Below are 21,053 nucleotides of genomic sequence, written 5' to 3'. Positions count from 1 at the left end.
TATAAAGGTCACTGTTTTACCTACCTAGTTTCTCCAGCATTGTGTTTTTACTTCAACCGCAGTGTCTGCAGACTTTCGTGTTTTACTCCTGTGCGGAAATAACAGCCTGCTGTGCTTCCATCCCCGCGGATAGGCTCCTTGCCTCGAGTGGTCCCTCTGCAGCAGTCCCGCGTGGCGGCCGCTGTGCGAGAACAGAACCTGTGTACCGGCTGGAGTGTGGAGCGTGCGCTGGATCTGATGCTGCTGGGAAGGCTGATCCCTGAAGCGGCATGGATGGCCCGGACACTCGGTGACTGGAAGACAGCCGTGGTGCTGGGCCTGGCCTTCAACCTGTACAGTGAGGGAGTTCCCCAGGCCGCCCGGTACGTCAACACTCACACCAGTCCAAGGCTGTACCTCGCACTGGTGGAATGCTTATTAACTGTAAAGTACCTAAAACTCCCCTGGCTGATCGTTCTTCTTCACACACAGGCTGAGATCCACAGATACATAGAATATTACAGTAAAGTACAGGCCTTTCGGCCCATGATGTTGTGCTGATCTATGTATACCTACCAAAAAATACTAAACCCTCCTTACCCCGTAACCCTCTATTGTTCTTCCATCTATGTATTTGTCTAAGAGTCTGTTAAATGCCACTAATGTTCCAGTCTCCACCACCATTCATAGCAAGGCATTCAAGGCACCTCTCTTTGTTAAAAAAAAAAATTACCCCTGATGTCTTCCCTAAACTTTCAACCCTTGACTTTGTAGAGATGTCTCCTGGTGTTTGCTACTCTCGACCTGGGAAAGAGGCCTGGCTGTTCATCCTATCTATACCTCTCATAATCTTGTAGACCTCTATTAAGTCTCCTCTCATCCTTCTTCGCTCCAAAGGAAAAGTCCCAGGTCTACTAACCTTGCCTCAAAGATACATTCTCCTATCCAGCCAACATCCTGGTAAATCTCCTCTGTGCTCTCTCCATAGCTTCCACATCCTTCCTGTAATGAGGTGACCAGACAGAACACAGTATTCAAAGTGTGGTCTCTTAATTCTCTCCGCTAACATTTAGCGTAGCGGTTAGTTTAACACTGTTACAGCGCCAGCGATTGGGAATGGGATTCGAATCCCGCACTGTCTGTAAGGAGTTGTATGTTCTTCCTGAGTCTGCATGGGTTTTCCCCAGGGGCTCTGGTTTCGTCCCACCCTTCAAAACTGGGGGTGTAATTGGGCAGCATGGGCATGTGGGCTGAAATGGTTTGTTACCGTGCTGTATGTTTAAATCTTTTCAAAAATCACAGCAATTCTCCCTATAGACCTGTCCTCTGAACTCCTTCCTTCCCACCTACCAACCATGGGCTAACACACCTTCTCCAGGTGTAGCAGTTCTTCAACAGAAACAAGGCCATAAGATATAGAAGCAGAATTAGGCCATTCAGCCCATCGAGTCTGCCCCACCATTTAATCATGAGCGGATCCATTTTCCTACTCAGCCCCACTGCCCAGCCTTCTCCCCATAACCTTTGATGCCCTGGCTAATCAAGAACCTGTCAATGTCTGCCTTAAATGGACCCAATGACTTGACCTCCGCAACTACCTGTAGGAACAATTCGAGTTCATTGTCACATGTGCAGTGAGACGGCGAGCAGACCAGCTGGCCGACCCATACAAAGTGCAGCAATAAAACTCAGTACATAGTGCAGAACTACAGAGAGAGGTCACTGCCAGACTGAGACCACCTGCAAGTTAGAGGAACAATGCCTCACTTTCCGACTGGGCACCCCACAACTGGATGGCATTAGACCATAGAACACTACAGCCCAGAAAACAGGACATTCAACCCTTCTAGTCTGTGCCGACCACTACTTCACTAGTCACACCGACTTGTGCCCCCTCCATAACCCTCCAGACCTCTCCTTCATGTATCTATCCAATCTATTCTTAAACTCAAGATCGAGCCCGCATTCATCACATCAGATGGCAGCTCATTCCACACTCCCACCACTGAAGAACTTCCTCCTAATGTTTCCCTCTAAAACTTTCCCCTTTCAGCTTAAAACTATGACCTTGTGGGGGTGTGAGCAGTGGAAGAAACACAGCCACCACACCGATGGTCGTTACCAACTGTTTTTATTTATACTCAGCGCACGCCCCTTTAAGGATAGCAGGTGCTCAGTTACCTGGTACATTGTGACGTCATAATCGCTGCCCAGGGTGGGCGCTGGAAGGGATACTGGAGTCAGAGAGAAACCTCTGACGACCCCATTTCCCTATGGCTTCCCCGCCACGTGGCGATACAAGCGGGACCGGTTCGCCAAGAGGATGTGTGCCGCCACAACCTCTCGTATTTATCTCCCCCAATCTAAGTGGATAAAGCCTACTCACATCCACTCTCCGTACCTCTCATAATCTTGTAAACCTCTATCAAATCTCCCCTCGTTCTTCTTCACTCCAAGGAATTAAGTCCTAACTTGTATAATCTTTCCCTGTAACTCAACTCCTGAAGACCTATCAACATCCTTGTAAATCTTCTCTACATTCTTTCAAGCTTATTGATATCCTTCCTGTACTTTGGTGACGAGAACTGCACACAGTATTCCAAAATTGGCCTCATCAATGTCTTAAAATCAGCATCAACTTCTCTGGTTTCCGTTAGGCCCCCGTCTTTCTCGATGTCTTCTTTTCTCTAGCTGTGTCTCACTCTCTCTTCACTTTTCCCTCTGTCCCTTCACAAAGCCAAAAACAATGCCCTCCAATCAATTCTCACCATTCCTCTCTCCTGTCCTCCTACCCATATCCAGTTAACACCTTTTGTCTGTTGGTCTGAACTCCTTCCCCTCCCATTCCTCCCTATCACACTCTAATATAGACTCCTGTTTGTTTTTTTATTTATATCTTGAAGAAGTATTGTGTGCAGTTTTGCTTGCCTAACTACAGGAATTATATTGACAAGAGGGATATCGCCCAGAATCAGGAACTGAGTCACAGGGAAAGGCTGAACAGGTTAGGACTTTATTCCCTGGAGCATAGCAGAATGAGGGGAGATTTGTTGGAGGTATTTAAAATTATGAGGGGGACAGACAGAGGAAATGTAGGTCGGCTTTTTCCACCGAGGGTGGGTGAGATACAAATCAGAGGACGTTGGTTATGGGTGAAAGGGGAAAGGTTTAGGGGTAACATGAGAGGGAACTTCTTCACACAGAGTGATGGGAGTGTGGAACGAGCTGCCAGTGAAGGTGGTGAGTGTGGGTTCAATTTTAACATTTAAGAGAAATTTGCTCAGGTACATGGATGGAAGGGATATGGAGGCCTCTCTTCCGGATGCAGGTCAGTGTGACTAAGCAAAAAAAAAAAAGTTTGGCACAGACTAGAAGGGCCGAAGGGGCCTGTTTCTGTGCTGCAACATTTTATGGTTTGAAGGGCTCAAGCCTGAAACATTGGTAATGTATCTCTCTCCTTTGGATGCTGCGAGACCTGCTGAGTTCCTCCAGCATCTCTGCGTTTTTACTACTTTTCTCTTTTTCCTCTCCACTCCTCACATCAGCTTTAAATCAACTTGTTATCTATTTATCCCAGTTCTGCAAAACAGGAGTTTTGGAGCAGAAATCTGACCTTGGTTTCTCTTTCAACAGATGTTGCATGATCTGCTGAGTAGATCCAGCATTTTTAAATTCTTATTTCCATCTCATCATGTCCATTTGGCTCTGACATTAGTATTCACCTTTATCTCTGCCTGAGAGTATTGACACCCACACCACCCTCTTGGAAGAGATACAGGAATATCAGAGCCAGCCCCACCAGGCTGAGGAACAGCTTCTTCCCACGGGCAATGAGAATGGTGAACGACCCAAGGAACTGCTCACATTGACCCTCCGAGACACTCATATTCATGAATCAATAATTATTTATATATTTGTATGGATGAAATACTTGTCCTGCATATGTATTGTTTGATGTATGTGTGCCGTGTTTGCGTGTTTTGTACCAAGGACCAAAGAACGCTGTTTCTTTGGGTTGTACTTGATGACAATAAACTTGACTTTATAACCAGTGCCACATGGATGGTGAGGCTTTGAGGATAGGAAAACATAACTATTAACAGAAGTGTCTGTGGAGAGAGAAAAACACTCAATGTTTCAGCTTGAACTCTCGTAATTCTGATGGGGATAGCAGGCCTCTCATTAATTTGATCTCCTTTTAGAAGTCGCTGGCGATCACTCCATCTGCCGAAAGAACTTCACCCATCTCAGATCTTCCAGGAGAAGCTGCAAGCACTGCTGGGCCATGCACCAATGTCAGACATGCCTTTGCCAGGTTGTGCCGTGAACTCCACCGCTGCTCCAGGCCACAACCGCAAACTGCTGACAGGTGAGCTGAACCCAGGCTCCGTAATCCTCTGTGTCTCTGACATTTTCAATTACACAGAGGACAAATATAAGAGCCAAACCAAGATAGACCTCTCCCTGAGGAGATTCAGTGGGTGGGTAGAGGTCCTGAAAGGTCAGATTGTTACAGGCAGTGGGAGGTTCATTGCATGGAACGTCTGAAAGGACTGTGGGAGATGTTCAGTGTGTGTGGATTAATCAGTGCACTGTGAGCTGTGGCAGGTGCAGTGGAAAGTCTGTGATATGGGAGAGTTAGTTCACTGAAGGGACTCAGTGGGTATGAAGAGTTGGTGATTGGGAAAAGTGTTTGTGGGGAGAGTGGGTGACAGGGAAGAGTGTCCATGGGGTGAGTAGGTGATGGGGGAGGAGTGTCCATGGGGAGAGTATCTGTGGGGGAGAGTGGGTGACGGGAGAAGAGATAAGGGTCCTGACACTCAACATCTCTTCACTTGTCATGAAGACGCAACAGTGACTGCACTTCCTGAGAAGCTTGAGGCTGGCAAGGCTACCGGCCACCATCATGTCAACTTCTACAAGAGCTCTGCCAAGAATGTCCTGGTTGGCTGCATCACAGTGTGGTATAGTTGCTGTAGAGCATTGGATTGGAGGTCAACCACAGGACCATAAGAGTGGCAGAGAGGATTATTTGGGTCTCCCTACCCACCCCCCCCCCCCTCGCCCATTGATGTGATGAACCGGGATTGTTCTTTGAAGAGGAAGCGCAAAATCGATTTTCTGTGTCCTCTTCAAGCAACAATCCTGGTTGATCATGTCAATGTTTGGGGGCGGGCGGAGTGGAGGGAGACCCAAGTACCCATCACCTCGCACACAACATCTTTCAGCTATTCCCGTGAGTGTTCTATGGAAAGACAAACAAAAATGAAAGGACGTACACAGTGAATGGTCGGGCACTGAGGAAAGGGGTAGAACAGAGGGATCTGGGAATACAGATACATAATTCCGTGAAAGTGGCGTCACAGGTGGACAGGGTTGTAAAGAGAGCTTTTGGCATATTGGCCTTCATAAATCAAAGTATTGAGTCCAGGAGTTGGGATGTTATGGTAAAGTTGAATAAGACATTGGTGAGGATAAATTTGGAGTATTTCAATCTTCCTCCTGTGTGCTGACTCATAGACACACTCTCTCTCTCTCTCTCTCTCTCTCTCTCTCTCTCTCTCTTGCTCTCTGTTGTTTGTAGATTCCATTGAGGAGGAGGACGCAGACTTGATGTTTGACTCGGTACAGGAGATCTTGAAGGCAGCTGTGATGGCTGATGCAGATGTGTTGACACAGACCTTTGACCTTCTGATGCAAAGTGCAAAGGACCTTGCCATGGGCCTGTCCGGACTGGTGCCCGAAGGCCTGTATCTGCCGGCTCCTCCCCTCTATTGTCCTCAGCCAGCCCTCATCAGTGAGGTGAGTCTCGCAAACATTGAGCTAACAGCAGCAAGCGCTGTATGTTCACCCCAGGCATCAGGTCATACGAACTGTGGTTCTAGTGGCCGGCCGGTATCTCGGGTATTCAGCCCAGGGGCTAGGGCTGGTTCACCAGGGCTGGGCATTCCGTGATGATGTCGAGATTCAGTTTAATTCTGCAAAGCATTTAAGATTGGGCTGTGAATATCTGAATGGTCCAGGAAGCCTGAAGCTTTGCCTGTGGTGACTGAGCACTTTATTACATTGTGATCCCATCCCACTGCACATTTCAAAGGGCAGGGAAGTTTGGAAGTTATCACTGGGCCAACGGCTGGTTGCTTACACTCCCTGGGCCTGCTTGACATACAACACAGAACACTACAGCAAAGTACAGCCCTTCGCACCATGATGTTATGCTGACCCAAATATACCGACCCAAATCGAAACCCTTCCTACCCCGTAACTCTCAATTTTTCTTTCATCCTTGGGCCCTTCTAAGAGTCTCTTAAATACCCCTTTTGTTGCAGCTTCCTCCACCATCCCTGGCAATGCATTACTGGCATCTACAACTCTCTGTTTTAAAAAAAACTTATCCCTGATGTCTCCCCTAAACTTCCCTCCCTTCACTTTTTACACATGTCCTCTGGTGTTTGCTGATCCTGCCCTGGGAAACAGGTTCTGGCTGCTCACCCTATCTATGCCTCTCAATCTTGTAGACCTCTATTAAGTTTCTTCTCATCCTTCTTGGCTCCAAGGAGAAAAATCCCAGCTCTGCTCACCTTGCCTCACAAGACTTATTTTCCAACCCAGGCAACATCCTGCTAAATCTCCTCTGCACCCACTCTATAGCCTCCACATCCTTCCTGTAATGAGAATGAAACATATGAGGGACACTTAGCGGCTCTTGGACTCTATTCATTAGAATATAGAAGAATGAGAGGGGATCTCATAGAAACATTTCAAATGATGAATGAATTGGACAGAGTGGATGTAAATAAGATGTTCCCTCTGTTGGGTGATTCCAGGACAGGAGGGCACAGTCTTAGAATTAAAAAGTACCAATTTACAACAGAGATGAGGAGAAATTTCTTTAATCAGGGGGTAGTGGATTTGTGGAATTTGTTGCCACGTGCAGCTGTGGATCATTGGGAGAATTTAAAGGGGAGATTGATAGGAATCTAATTAGTCAGGGTATCAAGGATATGGGGACAAGGCTGGAACTTGGAACTAGATGCGAGAACAATTTAGCTCAGGGAGGTTTCACGGAGCAGACTCGATGGGCCAAATGGCCTGCTTTTGCTCCTTTTTCTTGTGATCTTGTGAACTGAACACAATACTCTAAGTGTGGTCAGAGCTTTATTTCACTGTTCACTGTTTTCTCCCTGTGAAACTGCAAGTTACACTCTAAACTGAACCACAGAGCAGGGCAGAAACTGGATAAGCCCCTTGCATTCAACAAGGCCAGGGTTCAAGTCCACCAGCAGCAGGTGGTTTGCACTGTACTGTGGCAGCTGTGACTTTTCTGGCTCTGAGAGGTGGGAGGAGAGTGTGTGGACAGAGAGAGAATGAACAGTATGATGGGGCACTCCACTGATCACCCTCCTGGTTCGATGCCCCAATTCCGAAACTAACTCTCAGCCATTTCACCTGCAGGGCGGTGGCGAGGACCTTGGCTTATCCAGAGAGAGAGGGGCTCGGCAAAAGTTGTCAGGGCTCCTCCAGCGGTTCCTTCTGCTCTTCAGGGCTGCCCGATGCTCCCTTCCAGCGGCCCACTGGTACATCAGAAAGCTCCAACACAGCCGGAAGATCATGAACAAGGTGAGGAAGGCAAGGAGAGACTGCTAATCTGTCACCACTAGCCTTTTCCTTCTTCCAATCATAGAACCGTAGAACGTTGCAGCACAGAAACGGGCGATTCTCCCTCGTCCCACTGACCTACATCCAGTCCATTGCCCTCCTTATCCATATACCTGCCCAAACTTTTCTTAAATGTTAAAATTGAGCCTGCTTTCACTAATTCAGCTGGCAGCCCGTTCCACACTCCCATCACTCTCTGTGTGAAGAAGTTCCCCTTAAACTTTTCCCCTTTCACCCAACTCGTGTCCTCTGATTTATAGCTCATCCACCCTCAGTGGGAAAAGCCTACTTGCATTTACTCTATCCATACCCTTCAGAATCAACAATTTTATCCACATGAGGGTAATCGGCCAATCCCCTCTTTCGGAGAAATTCATCGGTGCACGCAGCATCTACAGGAGGAAAAGATGCATAACCTACATTACGGGCCTGAGCGTCCTTGGGGTAGTCTCCTCTGCTTCTTCTCAACAGGGGGTGATTTTGCCATTTCTGGTGCCCTCCGTCAGTCCGCTGCTCTCCCAGAGTCTGCAACCCCTCACAGCTGCTGCTGAGCACAGGCCTAGACCCCATGGTTACAGAATTTTAAATGAAACACCATCAGCTCCTTTAACAAGCTGTTTAAAGCCTGTACAGAGCTGTCGGGAGATGGACTGAGTGGTAGGGTCCTACGGGTGAGCGCCATGTCTTTGCTCCCTGCTCTCCCCAGGTCCGCCACGTCTCTGCTCCTCTTCACCATTTATGATCCCACTTAGTTTCGAGCTTTCAGCAAACTTACAAATATTGTCAGGCACAAATGTTCTGGAGATACTCAGCAGGTCACGCCACACAACGCTGATACAGCGTCAGCGATCGGGTCCTGGGTTTGAATCCCGCACTGTCCGTAAAGATTCTGAATGTTCTCTCCATGTATGGGTTTTCCCCAGGGGCTCTGGTTTCCTCCCGCCTTTCGAAACATACCAGTAGTTGTAGGTTAATTGGGCAGCAGGGACTCGTGGGCTGAAGGGGCCTGTTACCATTGTAGCTGACCGCTACAAAGAAACGCATACACACAGTATGGCAGGTTAAGCTTCACTCCTTTATTAGGACTGGAAAGACTGCTTTTATACTGTTCAAGTTCCCACCTTTTTTTTGCTGATTGACTGAGTCAGCCATATGAATAACAATGTCAGGCGGGAACATCCATGCATATGAATGCCCTTCTTCCCCAGCCTGTTTCTGCTGAGTTAGCTGGGCAGCTTGACCAATGCCAGTTTAGGTCTGATGCTGCCCCAGGTTTTGCACCATCCTGTTCGTTGCCCTGAGAATCGCTTTAGCGATCTCTGTCCGCATCTGCTGCCGCGCGATGTGCTGGCCCGATCTCCGCAATTGCGGGCCGCCACACTATAATGTAATATGTTGTAATATTTGCCCAGATTCACGACTTGCTCTCGCATTCTACAACATGTGAAGGAAGCGTGAGCATGAGAAACCTTTCTTTGAAGTTTTGTATCTCTTTAAGATTTTGTATCTTCATATACGTTTTATATCTTTATATCTCTTTTATGTCTTTAAACAATAAATGATTTGTTATTCATCATTATGAAAGTCTTATTGCGAAGCTATGCAAAATGTTTATCCGTTCTGTTAACAAATTAAAACTGCAAAAAGTAACAGCCATAGAATTTGATTTGTTGGATTAAAGAGATAGAAATTTAGGATATTGCAGCTCACGCTTTGGAAGACTTTGAAATTAGGATATATTAGAATAAGGAAAATGTCGTCTATATTTTGATTTAAAGAAAAGTTTAATTGTGAACTTTGGAAGAAAGGCTCGTAAAGTTTGTCTAAAAGAATGAAGAACTTGATTTAAAGCCAAGAGACATCCATGCTGTAATAATAGAATATTCCAGATGTCTGTGAGAACTTGTATGTGAATTGTGCAGTTTGAAATTGTGGGAAGGTCTGACCAGACAACCTGTGACCTTGAAAAAGATAAGCCAGAGCTTTGCCAGTCAGGATTGGCAGGAAGGCCAGAAGATATTATTATAAACGCCCAGATAGGAAAGATTGTGTGCAGAACAACAAATACAATTCAGCCAGCACCAACGCTCTTAAAGGGACCAAGTAAGATACAAAATTTATTTGCAGTTCCAAGGAACCAGGAAAAACCAGTGCAGAAGCCAGGTTGCAGTATGAAGAACCCAAGATGGGTAGGAAGAAGACTCGTCGGGTTAAAGACCTCGAGCAAACAGCTCCTCTCAAAGAACTATTTGGTTGTGAGTTTAGCCATCAAGGTGGACCGACAATGTTTGGCAGGAGGTTGGAACCAGTAGCCAAAGAAGAAGCAGCTTCAACCACCTATACTCAGAAGATAATGCCTGTGAATAAGGAGACTATTCCCTATCAGGATGGTATCAAACAATGGGCTCATCTAAAAGATGTTTTCTTACCCCAGATTGATGCCAAGATTGAGATCTTAATTGGATTAGATGTACTGAAAGCTCTTGAATGTCTAGAAATAATAATGAGTCAAAATTATGGACTTTATGCTGTGAGAATATTGCTTGGATGAACGATTAACGAACCATTAGGAGGAAAAATGAATAATGATCAGAAGACATTGAACGTGAATGTCAACAGAATTTCAGTTTGAAACTTAATGATCTGTGGGAACAACAGTTTAAAAATGATTTCCCTGAATGTCTCACAGATATTCAAGAACCTTTGAAGGAGGACAAGCAGTTTCTGGATTTAGTTTCAAATTCTGTGAAACATGTTGACGGTCATTGCTGTGTAGCATTACCCTTGAAGAAAAGAGAAATTTGGACGCCAGATAATAAAATAATTGCAGAACGGAGTGTGCTGAATTTAAAGAGAAAATTCAAGAGAAATTCTTCCTTTCATTTGGAATATTCCAACGTCACGTTGGACATATTAAGCAAGGTTTGCGTAGAAAATGTATCAAAAGCTATCTCGGAACGTAAAGATGGTAAAAAATGGTATTGATCTCATCATGGAGTTATCCATCCACAAAAGGAGAAACTATGTGTAGTATTTGATTGTGGAGAATCATTTCAAGGAGTTTCATTGAATTCTCAACTCTACAAGGTCCAGATTTAACCAGTAGTTTAATAGGTGTTCTGATAAGATTTTGTAAAGAGCCCATTGTAATTGCTGCAGATATTGAAATGATGTTTCATCAAATGAAAATACCATCAGAAGATGGTGATTTTCTACGATTGTTATGGTGGCCTAATGGCGATTAGAGTAAAGATTTGATTGAATCCAGAATGACTTCATTTATTTGGAGCAACTTCATCACCGAGTTGTGAAAAATTTGCTCTCAGGAAATGTGCTGAAGGTAATGAAGAGCAATTTCGTTCTCAACCTATAAACATCATCAGAAATAATTTCTATGTTGATTGTCTTACGTCAGTGGTTTTAGGAAAAGAGGCAATAGATCTTTATCAAGAGTTAAAGGAGATCTGTAATAAAGGAGGGAAATGGATTAGCAACAGTCGAGATGTGTTCACTGTTATTCCTGAAAGAGCAAAGGGGATAAAATAGGTATCTGAATTGTCAGGGTATCAAAGGTTAATGGGAGAAGGCAGGTGAGTGCGGCTGAGTGGGAGAATGGATCAGTTCATGATGGAATGGTGGAGCGGACTTGACGGTCCAAATAACCTACTTATACTCCTAAATCTGATGGAAACTATCCCCAAAGTACTTTTGCACACCGACGCTTCAACTACTTCCCTAGCCATGGCCCATAAGGTCATGCCCAGCCCCAACCCACGTGCCATTCCGATGAGTGCCTCCCTCTTTTTCCTCATTCTTGTCATTCATATCAATCTACTGCTCTCATATTCTGTCACAGCGTCTTTCCCCAGCATCTTACACCTCACAGTTCCATTTTGCTTGGTGTTTGGTTCTGACAGAATATTCTGCAGTTTGCTTGAGTGCCTGTTTTCTCTGGATGGGAGGATGGGCTGTCGGTCGTGTGGGGCAGGTTGTAAGTCTGAGGGATCATGCTCAGACGTGGAACCACTGACAGGTCAACCTTTACTTGCCTTTACTTGTCTTGCCATTAGATCAGGCGGAAGTCTGGCATGGAACCCCTCTGTCCATTCCCCAACTCTCTGCTGCAGTACAGTAAAGCTGAGAGCAGCTTCTTCCCACCAGGAGCCAGGGGTGACGGGACACATGGTGCAATCTCCGCAAAGCTGGTTGGTGAGTACGTTGGTTCTGCCTGTCGTGCTGTGGAAATGGGGTCTTTGCATCATTTACAAATCTCTTTTCCAAGGTCCCACATCATCAACAATGTTAACAAAAATAAGGGGGACGGTGCTGAGCCCTGTGGAACTGCAGGCTGAACTCCTGGCACACACTGCATCTCTCCCACTACAGTACACACTCATTCTTTCCCATTGCAGTGCCCACTCACTGTCTCTCACCGCAGTACACGCTCACAGTCTCCCACCGCAGTACACACTCACAGTCTCCCACCGCAGTACTCACTCACAGTCTCCCAACACAGTACACGCTCACAGTCTCCCACCGCAGTACTCACTCACAGTCTCCCAACACAGTACACGCTCACAGTCTCCCACCGCAGTACACGCTCACAGTCTCCCAACACAGTACACACTCACCGTCTCCCACCACAGTACACACTCACCTTCTCCCACCGCAGTACACACTCACAGTCTCCCACCGCAGTGCACACTCACCGTCTCCCTCTGCAGTACACACTCACCGTCTCCCTCTGCAGTACACACTCACAGTCTCCCAACACAGTACACACTCACCTTCTCCCAACACAGTACACACTCATCTTCTCCCACCGCAGTGCACACTCACCGTCTCCCTCTGCATTTCACACCTATGTAAACTTACTGAACAATCTAACCCTTCCCATAACTCTCAATTTTTCTCGCATCCATGCACCTGTCTAAGATCTGTTGAATTTTCTTATTGTTCTAGCTTCCACCACCACCCCTGGCAATGCATTTCAGGCACCCATAACTCTCTGTGTAAAAAAAAAAAAACGTATCCCTGACATCTCCCCTAAACTTTCCTCCCCTCTCCTTGTAGAGATGTCCTCTGGTCTTTGCTGCTCTTGCCTTGGGAAAAAGCTGCTGGCTGTCCACCCTATCTGTTAGAGGGTTTCACTGACACAGCATTCTTTTTTCCATGAATTGTTACCCTCGAGTGTCTTGCTGGTCCTTGTCCTTCAGTGACCTCATTGTACAGGAGACTGTAAATGTTGGAATATGGAGCAAAAAGCAATCTACTGGAGGACCTCAGCAGATCAACCAGCATCAGTGGGGGAGAAAGAGTGGTCAGTGTTTCAGGTTATTCCTTCATCAAGACTGGAATCATCTGGAACCCTGAAATTTCATCGCTCGATTTCTCCCACAACTGCTGCCCGACCCACCAAGTTCCTCCAGGGCGGTGTTTTTTTTGCACCACCTCTCCACAGACTCGGGAAGGATCTCGTGATATATTTGTGGTCACTTTTACTGAATCCAGGTCTGAGATTCCAAGTTCATTTTGGGTGGATTTCATTTGTAGATTGGTTTATTCAGTCATGGTGTCACCTCAAACTGAACATGAAGTTCAAGGCTGGCATGGTTAGGGAAACACTGTTACAGCGCCAGTGACTGGGGTTCGAAGCTGGCGTTGTCTGGAAGGAGTTTGTACGTTCCCCTTGTGTCTGCATGGGTTTTCCCTGGGGGCTCCAGTTTCCTCCCACCATTCAAAACGTACTCGGGATTGTTGGTTAATTATGTGTAATTGGGTGGGACAGGCTTGTGGGCTGGAAGGGCCTGTTACCATGCTGTATGTCTAAATTTTAAAAAAATTCAAGTTTATTTATCATCCGATTGTATAAGTACAACCCAATAAAACAGCATTTTCCATTCCTTGATGCAAAACATTCAGATGCACAACCAGACATTGCACGCATACAGTCAAACAATGCATGTTCAGTAAAAAAATGCATAATAATACATAAATATTATTTATTAATAAATAGTATTGTCTCGGAGGGTGAAAGTGAGTAGTTCATTTCGTCATTCAATATTCTCTTTGCTTGACATGTACAGTGATGGATCAGAGGAATTGGCAGGGAGGGGAGAAGGTCGAACTTTTCCCATCTGACCCCAATATATTTGTACCAGTTAGAGACATTTCCCCTAGTGACAGGCTGTTGTGGGGGCTGGGTGTTTGGCTGTGTGAAACCTCTTGGGTCCTTCTCCGACAGGCTCCTTTCGTGACCTCTGTGGCTTGTGCTGGATGTTCCACGTCCGTGAGCAGCTGAGTGAGAGATGTCGCAAGTACCAAGCAGCCAGGGAAAGTGCCAGATCCCCTCAGGTATTTGTGCCACCTTAACCTGTCGGAAAGCAGGGGAGCATTTGGATTTTTGCTCTTTAGGTCGCAGTCCATCTGGGGGCCCTGTTAGGTACTGTGGGGTTCTGGCTAAGTAAAGAGCACTTGGTGACACCGACAGGCACAGAGACCAGTGTAAAGTGTGCAACAAATGTCTGAGTGTAACGTGAAAGTCTGCAGACGCTGTGATTGTAAACAAACAACACATATACAGAAGTGCTAGAGGAACTCAGCTGGTCTCACAGCGTCCATAGGAGGTAAAGATATGTAACCGATGTTAATAAAACATGAAAGTCTTCAGACATCGTGGTTAGAGTAAAACACAATGCTGGAGAAACTCAGCTGGTCAGACAGTGTATTTTATAGAACAAAGATAAAGTTACATAATCAACGTTTCAGGCTTGAGCCCTTCATCAAAGTACAGTATGAGCAAAATATCGGCAGGTGTCCTATCGAGCAAACTCTACACACCGTACTGAGGATCAGGATCGAACCTGAGTCACTGAGCTGTGAAGCAGCATCTCTCCAGGTTGTGCTATTGTGTGGACTTGGAGGTACATTGCCAGTCCTTCACCTGGTCCTACGTGGTACACGGTAAATGGTAGGACATTGAAGAGTGCGGTAGAACAGAGGAATCTGCGAATATAATTCCCTTTCACAGGTGGATAGAGTTGTAAGGAGAGCATGTTGGTCTTCATAAATCAAAGCATTGAGTACAAGAGTTGGGATTTTATGGTAAAGTTGTGCAAGACATTAGTGAGGCCACATTTGGAGGATTGTGTGCAGTTTTGGTCACCGAACCACAGGAAAAATATCAATAAGATTCTGAGAAGCATAGATAAGGTGGACAGCCGGCACCTTTTTCCCAGGGCAGGAATAGCAAACGCCAGAGGACAAAGTGAAGGAAGGGAAGTTTTAAATAAGACGTCAGGGGTAAGTGGTTTTTTTTTTACACACAGTTGTGGGTGCCTGGAATGCCTTGCCAAGGATGGTGGTGGAGGCTGGAACAAAAGGGGCATTGAAGAGACTTTAAAAGGCAGATGAATGGAAAAAAAATAGTGGGTTATGAGGTAGGGAGGGTTCAACATTTTGTGTGGGATGTACAAGTCAGCACAACATTGAGGGCTGAAGGGCCTGTACTTTGCTGATTGAAAGAATACAGAGAAGATTTACTAGACTTGAACAACTGACAAATTTGCTTAAGATACCATGGTAGTGGGTTGTATAAAAAAAGGTGATGAGTCAACATATAGGAGGGAGATTGAAAACTTGGCCAAATGGTGCACTGACAATACCATGCACTCAATGTCAACAAAACCAGGAGCTGATTGTTGACTTCAGGAAGGAGAATCCAGATCATTGGAGAATCAGAGGTAGAGAGGGTGAGCAAATTCAGGTTCTTGGGAATCAAGAAGGATCTCGGAGGATCTTTCCTAGACCCAACACACTAAAGGCATCGTGAAAAAAGGATGCCAGCGCCTCTATTTCCTCAGGAGTTTGCGGAGGTTTGGTATGTCGTCGAAATTCCTGGCAAATTTCTATCTATGTGAGGAGAAAATTGTGCTGACTGGTCCGGCATGGGGACCCCAATACCCCTGAGCATAAAGCCCTGTGAAAGGTAGTGGACATAGCCCAGGACATCACAGACAAAACCCTCCCCACTATCAAGGACATCTCCAGGGAATGCTGGCATCGGAGAGCAGCAGCAATCATCAAGGATCCACACCACCCAGCACACGCTCTGTTCTCACTGCTACCATCAGGAAAGAGGTATCGGGGCCACAAGACTCACACCACTAGGTTCAGGAACAGCTGCTCCCCCTCCACCACCAGATTTCTCCTGACAAACTCAATCAGGGACTTAATACTTTTTAAGGACTCTTCCTTTTGCACTTTGTTGATTTTTTTTCTCTTTCTCTCAGTATTGCATAACTTGTTTCTTTACATTCCTTTGTCTGTTTACATGTGTAAATGGAATACAGTTTTTTTTTCCACTACCAATTAGTGATAATTCTGCCTGCCTGCAGGAGAAAGAATCTCAGGGTTATATGTGATGTCATGTACTCTGACAATAAATCTGAATTACAGGGAAAGGTTAAACAGGTCAGGATTTTATTCCCTGGAGCATAGAAGAATGAGGGGAGATTTGATATTTAAAATGATGAGGTGGACAGACAGAGGGTGAGTGAGATACAAACCAGAGGACATAGGTTAAGGGTGAAAGGGGAAAGATTTAGGGGGAACTTCTTCACACAGAGAGTGGTGGGGGTGTGGAACGAGCTGCCAGCTAATGTGGGCTCAATGTTAACATTTAAGAGAAATTTGGGCAGGTATGTGGATGGGAGGGGTATGGAGGGTGATGGACTGGGTGCAGGTCAGTGGGATTAGGTAGAAAAATAGATCAGCACAGACTAGAAGAGCCTGTTTCTGTGCTGTTATGTTCTATGGTCTTGGTGTTCAAATCCCCTCCCCATAGCACTGGCTCCTTCTCTAAAGGGACTGCAACAATTCAAGTAGGCAGCTCCCTCACCCCTACCTGCTTCAGGCATTTAGGGATGGCAATTAGCAGGGATGTCAAAAACTAATTAAAAAAAAAAATCAGAACCTTTTTAGAACTGAGATCATCTCAGAATCAGAATTTATTGAAATGAAAATATCACCAAATTTGTTGTTGCAGTAGCGTCTCAGGGAGAAATATTACATTTTAAAATAATAATTAAATTAATATAAAAGAAGAGAATTTGATGGCGGAGGGGAAGAAGCCGTCCTTGTGCTGCTGAGGGCTCGTCTTCATGCTCCTGGACCTTTTCCCCGATGGTAGCAGAGTGAAGAGGGATTGGCCTCAATGGTGGGGGTTCCTTGATGATAGAAGCTGATTTCTTTAGACACCACTTCTTGTAGATGTCCTTAATAGAGTGAAGATTAATGGCCATGAGAGTTCACAACTCTGTAGCTTGTTCCCATCCTGGGCATTGGCACCTCCATAACCAGTCAGTGACGTAACCAGACGGAACGCTCTCCACTGTACACCTGAAGAAATTTGTAAGGATCTTTGGTGACGTACCCAGGAACAGAGCTCAAACAACTCATGCCATCCTGGTTCCTTCTGTAGGCAGTCAGTCCAGAGTGTGGTCTCACCCAAGGCCTGCACATGTTGCAAACCTCGTGATTTTGTGTGGTGTTCCAATCCAATTCCACCACTTGTGATAAGCAACCACTAACCATATCAAACGCTATCTCACTGGAGGGAGGATTAGTTAGCCACATCAATCATAATTGAGTACTGCTGTGTTTGATGTTTTCCCAGGACTGCGAGCTGGCAGCTAAATACGATGCCACTGTGGTTGACCATTGCCTTGCCTCCCTGGAGTGGGCCTGTCGAATGTTACCCTTTGCCAGGTTCATGAACGTGGAGGAGCTCGTACAGGATGTCATCCTCAGCTTGGTTAATGAGCTTCCTCCCATTAGAAAGGTAAGATAGCAGACCCAAACAGATATTGTATGTGCTGCAGGCTTCTGGTTGGAGGATGAAAAGATAGCTTGTGAGTGGGAGAGATTGAAAAAAGAGAGTGAGGGAGACATTTAGACAGGATTTAGACTAGTGGTTCTCAACCTTTTTCTTTCCACTCACATACCACTTTAAGTAATCCCTATATCATAGGTGCTCTGTGATTTGTAAAGGATTGCTTAAGGTGGGATGTGGGTGGGAAGAAAAAGGTTTGAAAACCACTGTTTTAATTGTCCCTCATGGACTCGTTATGTGCACGGTTTCATAACTCCAATGCAAATGGGCCAATGAAAATTTTTCTCATGCAAAATATTTGAGTAACAGTTGGGTCTATAGCAGTGATTCTCAACCTTCCCTTCCCACCCACATCCCACCTTAAGCAATCCCATACTTTGTTCAAAATATTGCAAAAATTTAGTTTACCGGAGAAGTATATTAATTGGATTAAAGCATTATATAAGGGACCATTAGCAAAAGTGACAGTAAATGGACATGTATCAAAGCAATTTAACTTAAGCAGGTCAACACGGCAGGGATGCCCACTATCACCTTTATTGTTTGCGTTAGCTATAGAACCACTAGCAGAATTGATAAGAACAGATAATAATATAAAAGGGATAAAAATAAAAGACAAGGAATATAAAATCAGTTTATTTGCGGATGATGTTATAGTATACTTAACAGAACCAGAACTATCAATAAAAGAATTATATAAGAAATTGAAGGAATATGGAGAAGTGTCGGGTTACAAGATCAACGTAAATAAAAGTGAAGCAATGCCTATGAATAATGCGGATTTCTCAAAATTTAAGAAGGAATCACCATTTAGATGACAAATGCAAGCAATAAGATACCTAGGTGTCCAAATAAACAAAAATCTCGGCCAACTATATAAACTCAATTATTATCCACTAATGAAAAAATTACAGGACGATTTAGAGCATTGGAAAGATTTACCATTAACACTAATAGGAAGGATAAACTGTATTAAAATGAACATTTTTCCAAGGATATTATACCTATTTCAGGCATTGCCAATACAACTGACAGAGAAATTCTTCAAGGAGTTAAAGAAAATAATAAGGAAATTTTTATGGAAAGGGGGGAAACCGAGGATAGCACTAGATAAATTAACAGAATGGTATAAACAAGGAGGCTTACAACTGCCAAACTTTAAAAGTTATTATAGAGCCGCACAATTAAGATACCTATCAGATTTTTACCAAACAAAAGCCAGATTGGACTAGATTAGAGCTAGAAAAAATAGGGGAAAAGATAGCTGAACACATATTATATAAATGGGATGAAAAATTGGTACAACATAGAAATTCTCCAGTATTACATCATCTCCTCAATATTTGGAAGAAGATTCATGTAGAAAGAAATAAAACAAATTATCAATTACCAAAACTAATATTGACGCAAAACAAGTTACTCCCTTTTACAATAGATAACCTTTCCTTTAGAGAATGGGAGAAAAAAGGGATTAAAAGAATAGAAAATTGTTTTTCAGGAAATAGATTATTATCCTTTGAACAAATGAAAGATAAATACAATATAACTCAAGATACAGCGCTGGCATATTACCAATTGAGATCCTACTTGAAGGATAAATTAGGAAGCAGTTTGAGTTTGCCAGAGGGAAGTAACTTTGAATATGTGATTACAGATACAATGATAATCAAAAGATTTATAACAAATATGTATATTAAACTGCAAGAAAAGGAGAATGAGGAAACAAATGGTAAAACTAAACAAAAATGGGAACAAGATTTAAATATAAAGATAAAAAATGAAACATGGGAAAAGTTATGCTCTGGAACGATGAGAAATACAATAAATATGAGGTTACGTATGATACAATATAACTGGATACACAGGCTATACATTACATCTCAAAAGTTAAATAAATGGGACCCAACAGTATCTGATAGATGTTTTCGATGTAAAAAAGAAATGGGAACAACAATTCTTGCAATCTGGACATGTGAGAGAGTAGAAAAATTTTGGGAAGATCTTAATCAGATATTAAATAAAATAACAGAAAACAATATACCAAAGAATCCAGAGATTTTCCTCCTAAGTAACATAAAAAACAAAGAATTTGGAATTGATTTGGAGGATGCACAAAAAAGATTTGTTAAGATAGCTCTAGCCGTAGCAAAAAAATGTATTATGTCAATCTGGAAATTGGAAGATAATTTGAAAATACAACAATGGTATATAGAAATGAATAAATGTATTCCATTAGAAAAAATAACATATAGTTTAAGAAATAATATTGAAATATTCGAACAAATATGGGAGCCTTACATTAAATACAATAGCGAAAACCTACCGGGGACAATCATTACCTAAGTTAACGGAAGGAAAAGGAAATGAAAAGAATGGACTCAGTAGAATTTCTGGTGTATTTTTATTGAATGACAACATTGTCTGACTGGTTTAATGTATCCTAGATTGTATACCTTAAATGGACGGGAGGGGGAAGGTAGGGAGGGTGGGATGGGAGGAGGTATTGGGGGGGGGAGAAAATGGCACTGTATATGCGTGAAAAGGAAAAAGTGTGTATCATGTTTAATGTGATTTATGGTGTGAAAAATAAAAAATTAAAAAAAAAAGCAATCCCATACTGATCACAGAGCACCGATGGCATAGAGAATACTTAAAGTGGGATGTGAGTGGAAAGAAAAAGGTTGAGAACCATTGATTTAGACAAATACAGGCCATTTTAGCCCACGTCCATGCTGCCCAATTAACCTCCCCCCCGGGTCACCACTGGTGCTGTAAAGGCGTTGTGCTAACTGCAACACCAACCGCGCCACCCTGGAGACACCTTGGTTGAGTTGCAGGGAGGGGGAAAGAGGAGAGAGAGCAGGTGAGAGAGAGGAGAAGAGAGAGGGACTTGTAGAGGGTAGTGAGTCTGTGGAACTTGTTGCCACAGGCGGCTGTGGAAGTGAGGTCGTTGGGTACATTCACAGGTAATTGATTACCATTGCAGTTGAATAAGACACCCTGTGTATGGGATGACCCACGAATCTCCACCCAAATACCCTTTGTACAAGATGACCCACCCAAATCTGGCACTTACTGTTGACCATTGGATGCTGCTTAAAAGCAAATCACAAATGATCATTTGAAGGCTTAAATTTTGTTTGGATATTTTAAAATAAACCACTCGACTCCTGAAACGGGCAGTTTAAAGCCCGTACAGAACCGAGAGCAGTTAGAAATAACTCATCAAGGTAGGAATTTTAGTCACTCTGATTTTAAGTGACATTTTTAAGTTTCAAGGATCGTCCTGTACAATGGTAGTCATGGCATCAAGGGTTACTGGGAGAAGGCTGGGGAGTGGGGCTGAGTGGGAGGATAGATCAGCTCATGATAGAATGATGGAGCAGACTCGATGGGCCGATTGGCCAACTTTTGCTCCTATATCTTGTGCGACTCCAGTGGGAAAACTGAGTGAGTAGAGGGAGAAAGGTTTAAGGGAAACATGAGAGGGAATTTCTTCACTCAGAGGGTGGTAGGAGTGTGG

The 21,053-nt window shown here is 44.2% G+C and overlaps 1 protein-coding gene across 1 annotated transcript in view; it reads left to right on the top strand.

Moving 5' to 3' along the window:
* The window catches only part of cplane1 (ciliogenesis and planar polarity effector 1), a 248,313-nt gene that overhangs the window by 111,480 nt on the left and 115,780 nt on the right, over positions 1-21,053 (top strand). Inside the window, exons 17-23 of the mRNA XM_069915448.1 lie at positions 134-362; positions 4,182-4,348; positions 5,564-5,781; positions 7,435-7,599; positions 11,709-11,847; positions 13,883-13,992; positions 17,315-17,479. Coding sequence (XP_069771549.1) covers positions 134-362; positions 4,182-4,348; positions 5,564-5,781; positions 7,435-7,599; positions 11,709-11,847; positions 13,883-13,992; positions 17,315-17,479 — 1,193 coding nt within the window. The remainder of the gene's footprint in view (positions 1-133; positions 363-4,181; positions 4,349-5,563; positions 5,782-7,434; positions 7,600-11,708; positions 11,848-13,882; positions 13,993-17,314; positions 17,480-21,053) is intronic.

The sequence above is a fragment of the Narcine bancroftii genome, chromosome 1 (genome assembly GCF_036971445.1).
Source record: "Narcine bancroftii isolate sNarBan1 chromosome 1, sNarBan1.hap1, whole genome shotgun sequence".
Taxonomy (NCBI): domain Eukaryota; kingdom Metazoa; phylum Chordata; class Chondrichthyes; order Torpediniformes; family Narcinidae; genus Narcine; species Narcine bancroftii.
The sequence above is the reverse complement of the archived record's forward strand: the minus strand, read 5'-3'. Positions and strand labels throughout refer to the sequence as shown.